Source organism: Rhea pennata, chromosome 2, assembly GCF_028389875.1.
Source record: "Rhea pennata isolate bPtePen1 chromosome 2, bPtePen1.pri, whole genome shotgun sequence".
Lineage (NCBI taxonomy): Eukaryota > Metazoa > Chordata > Aves > Rheiformes > Rheidae > Rhea > Rhea pennata.
The window spans coordinates 34,685,892-34,690,048 of record NC_084664.1 but is presented as its reverse complement, the minus strand read 5'-3'; the positions used below and the strand labels follow the sequence as shown (position 1 = coordinate 34,690,048).

General features: G+C 62.9%; 1 protein-coding gene across 1 annotated transcript; it reads left to right on the top strand.

The window, feature by feature from the left end:
- Positions 1-471: 471 nt before the first annotated feature.
- SP8 (Sp8 transcription factor) lies at positions 472-3,002 on the top strand. Its single transcript, XM_062567802.1, has 2 exons — positions 472-507; positions 1,506-3,002. Exons 1-2 carry the CDS (start codon positions 487-489, stop codon positions 3,000-3,002), a joined length of 1,518 nt encoding a protein of 505 aa, XP_062423786.1. The 5' UTR covers positions 472-486.
- The last annotated feature ends 1,155 nt before the right edge of the window (positions 3,003-4,157 follow it).

The window sequence follows — 4,157 nt, the reverse complement described above, 5'->3', positions numbered from 1 at the left end:
ATGATGACGATATAAAAATAAAACAAATCTAAACGGTCCAGCAGAAAACCCAGCCCAGACAGAAAAACCTGTTGTCAGATTATGCGCACGTTTGCGCAGCAGGGGGACAGGAAGGGCGGCAGAGAGAGGACTGAGCGGCTTCACCGAGGAACGCCCGGGCTGGGTGACACCTCCCGGGAGCGCGGAGCCGCGCCGGAGAAAACCTCCGCGCCTTGGCGGCGCGCCGGGGCCGGGCCGGGCCGGGCCGGGCCGGGCCGCCGCGGTGCTCGACGGCGCTGATGACCTCACGCAGTCACGTCGGCGAGCGGCGCGGCGGGGCCGGCGATTGGCTGGCGGCGGCTCAGCGGCACTTCAAAGCCGGAGAGGGAGCTACAATTGTGGTGGAATGGGCGGAACTGATCATTGTATTGCACACCTCTAAAAAAAACACTGCCTCTGATTTATCAATATAAAAAAGATCCTCTGAGAGGAGGGCACTTTTGTGTGATGGCAACTTCACTTCTAGGGGTGAGTCTAAGGATTTTTTCTCTTGCTGGTTTAATTAGTTTCTTTTTATTGTCGATTGGAGGGGGTTAAAATAACCCCTGTCTTGACCGGGGCTATCAGTCTCCTCTATTGAGCCTTTTTTCTTTTTTTCTTTTTTCTTTTTTTTTCTTTTTTTCTTTTTTCCCTTTTTTTTAACTTAAGTACAAGCGAGCTTAGGAGAAAAGAAAGAGTGAGAGGGGGAAAAGGGGGCAGAGTCACTTTTCAGTTAGCAGGAAAAGGGTTTAAGGGCATTTGTAGAAACAACCTACAGCGCCTGGGCTGTGCTGTTCCTGTGCCCCCGGAGAAGTGGCCTTTCTTCTTTACATGTGACTGCTGGAAGGAAAAAATAACCCTCAAACCCAGCACTCTCGCTTTTCCTGTGCAATTTCTAAATTTGCAACAGATTGTGGTTTTTTTATTTGCCTTTAAAATAACACAGCCCGTCGTGTCCAGCAGGTACGTTGAACTTGTGTCTACATACATCTGTACATATGTTAAATTTATCTATATATTTAATTATCGTTGGTACGTAAATGAGTTTCTTTAAGGATTTTTTTTTCTCTGTGTGTGATAATCGTGCAATTATTTACTTAAGAAAGCAGTCTTTCTGGCCTGAAGAACGGGAACCGGCCAGTTCCCGGGGAAAGGGAACAGGCTGCAATGTAGCTGCATCTGTACTGGGGGGGGGAGGGGGGGATCGCAGCGACAAGGGAAACAACTTTTGCCCTTTCTTTCCCCCTTTTTAACCCTTCCCGAGCTCCTGCGTGGGAGGAGTGTTCCCCGGCTAAAGGCGCCCCGAAAGGCGCTGGGAGTCCCCCGCCCCGTGCCGCGGTGCTGGCTCCGGCGCAGGGAGCCTGCGGCGGGAGGCGCGCAACTTTCCGCCGCTCGGGGCGGCGCGGGGCGCGGACGACGGCAGCGGCGGCGGGGCCGCTCCGTGGCTCATGCCGGCGGCGTGCCCCTCTCCCCCTCTGTGCCCGCAGGAAGAGCCGCGGGTAGGCTCCACGCCGCTGGCCATGCTCGCCGCGACCTGCAACAAGATCGGCAGCCCCAGCCCCTCGCCGTCCTCCCTCTCGGACAGCGCGTCCTCCTTCGGCAAAGGCTTCCACCCCTGGAAACGCTCCTCCTCCTCCTCCTCGTCCTCGGCGGGCAGCTGCAGCGCCGTGGGCTCCGGCCTCCCGGGCTTCGGCGTGGCGGGCGCCGCGCGCAACAGCTCCTCGGCGGCGGCCGCGGCCGCGGCGGCGGCGGCAGCGGCAGCCGCGCTGGTCTCGGACTCCTTCAGCTGCGGCGGCTCGCCGGGCTCCAGCGCCTTCTCGCTGACTTCCAGCAGCGCCGCGGCGGCGGCCGCCAGCTCGCCCTTCGCCAACGACTACTCCGTCTTCCAGGCGCCGGGCAGCGCCGGCGGCGGCGGCGGCGGCGGTGGCGGCGGCGGCGGGGCCGCGGCGCAGGAGGCGGCGGCGCACCAGCCCGTCTTCATCTCCAAGGTGCACACGTCGGTGGAGGGGCTGCAGGGCATCTACCCGCGGGTGGGCATGGCGCACCCCTACGAGTCCTGGTTCAAGCCGTCGCACCCGGGGCTGGGCGCCGGCGAGGTGGGCTCGGCGGGCGCCTCCAGCTGGTGGGACGTGGGCGCCGGCTGGATCGACGTGCAGAGCCCCAACGGGGCGGCGGCGCTGCCGGGCTCGCTGCACCCGGCCGCCGGGGGGCTGCAGACCTCGCTCCACTCGCCGCTGGGCGGCTACAACTCGGATTACTCGGGCCTCGGCCACTCGGCCTTCAGCAGCGGCGCCTCCTCGCACCTCCTCAGCCCCGCCGGGCAGCACCTCATGGACGGATTTAAGCCGGTGCTGCCCGGCTCCTACCCGGACTCGGCCCCGTCGCCGCTGGCCGGCGCCGGCGGCTCCATGCTGAGCGGCGGCCCCGCCGCGCCGCTGGCCGGCTCGCCGCGCTCCTCCGCCCGCCGCTACTCGGGCCGCGCCACCTGCGACTGCCCCAACTGCCAGGAGGCCGAGCGGCTGGGGCCGGCGGGGGCCAGCCTGCGGCGCAAGGGGCTGCACAGCTGCCACATCCCCGGCTGCGGCAAGGTGTACGGCAAGACGTCGCACCTGAAGGCGCACCTGCGCTGGCACACGGGCGAGCGCCCCTTCGTCTGCAACTGGCTCTTCTGCGGCAAGCGCTTCACCCGCTCCGACGAGCTGCAGCGGCACCTGCGGACCCACACGGGCGAGAAGCGCTTCGCCTGCCCCGTCTGCAACAAGCGCTTCATGCGCAGCGACCACCTCAGCAAGCACGTCAAGACCCACAGCGGCCCCGGCGGCGCGGGCGGCCCCGGCGGCGGCGGCCCCGGCGGCGGCCCCGGCCCCGGCGGCAAGAAGGGCAGCGACACCGACAGCGAGCACAGCGCGGCGGGCAGCCCGCCCTGCCACTCGCCGGAGCTGCTGCCGCCGCCCGAGCCCGGCCACCGGAACGGCCTGGAGTGACGGGCCCCGCCGCCGCCGCGCCCGCCGCCCCCGGGAGTAACTCCGGCGGGGACGCGGATGCGTAAGTAACGTGCACTGCTTTGCGCGGGCGCTCGCTCTCGACCCCGCGGGGCTGCCCCGCCGCCACCGCGGAGCTCGCCCGGGCGCCGCACACGTGGCGGCGTGTGGGGCTGGGACGCAAGAGCCGCGGGAGGGGGCAGGAAGGGGGGCAGCGGCCCGGGAAGGGGCAGCGGCGGCCGCCGGGGCTCCGCGGCAGCGAGGCGGGGCGGCCCCGCCGCCGGCGCCCGCGGGCTTACCCGTGCCGCGCCGCCTCCATCCCCCCCTTCGTTTTCGGAGCATCTCGATTCCCCCCCCCCCTTTTTTTTTATTTAAAGCGAGGGAAAAAAAAATCCGTCTCACTTTCCTATTGGAAGCGCTCCTGCACCCCCTTCCCCGCCGCAAGCGGAGGAATCCGCGGTGCCTCTCGGAGCGGCGGCGGGGTGCGGAGCGGTGGCCCGGCCGCCGGGTGCGCGCCGGGCCCCGCGGCCCCGCGGCAGGGGGGCCGCGGGTCGCAGCCCCCGACGGCAGCGGCCGCCAGCCGCAATTGTCATTCCTGAAACAGCGCCGAGGCTGAAATTCAGAACTGCCCTAATCTCGTTAATTGTTAAAAGCCCTTCTCCTCCCGGGGACCAGAGTGGCAGTGTATTTGTCCTGCTTCCCCCTCCACTCCCCCCCCCTTTTTTTAAACAATTCGTTTTCCTCCCCGAGTCCAAATTTCATTGTGTTTGCCACTGCATTTGTATAATTCCCGTTTCTGTAGGCTCATGAAATACACTGAAAATAATTAGGTTTAAAGTCATATATTTTTAAATTCCAAACAAGTGAAGAAGCACGGATGGTTTCAAGTGAAGCTGTAGACCGAATGCCAAAAAGAGGGAGGCTGGGGGAGGGGGTATAGGAAAATAAAATATTTGTAAAATACATCTGAACCTATAGGTTTGTACAACTGGGGAATCGTTCTAGATTAGCTAATAATTAAATATAACTCCACCAGTGTATCGGTGTGAGGTGCAGTTGTCCAGGAGACGATTTTGTATAGTATTTTTCTTGTAAATTACTTCCAGTAAATATTTGAAAATATATTGAAGTAAACTTTAGATTTTCTTTTTTTATTTT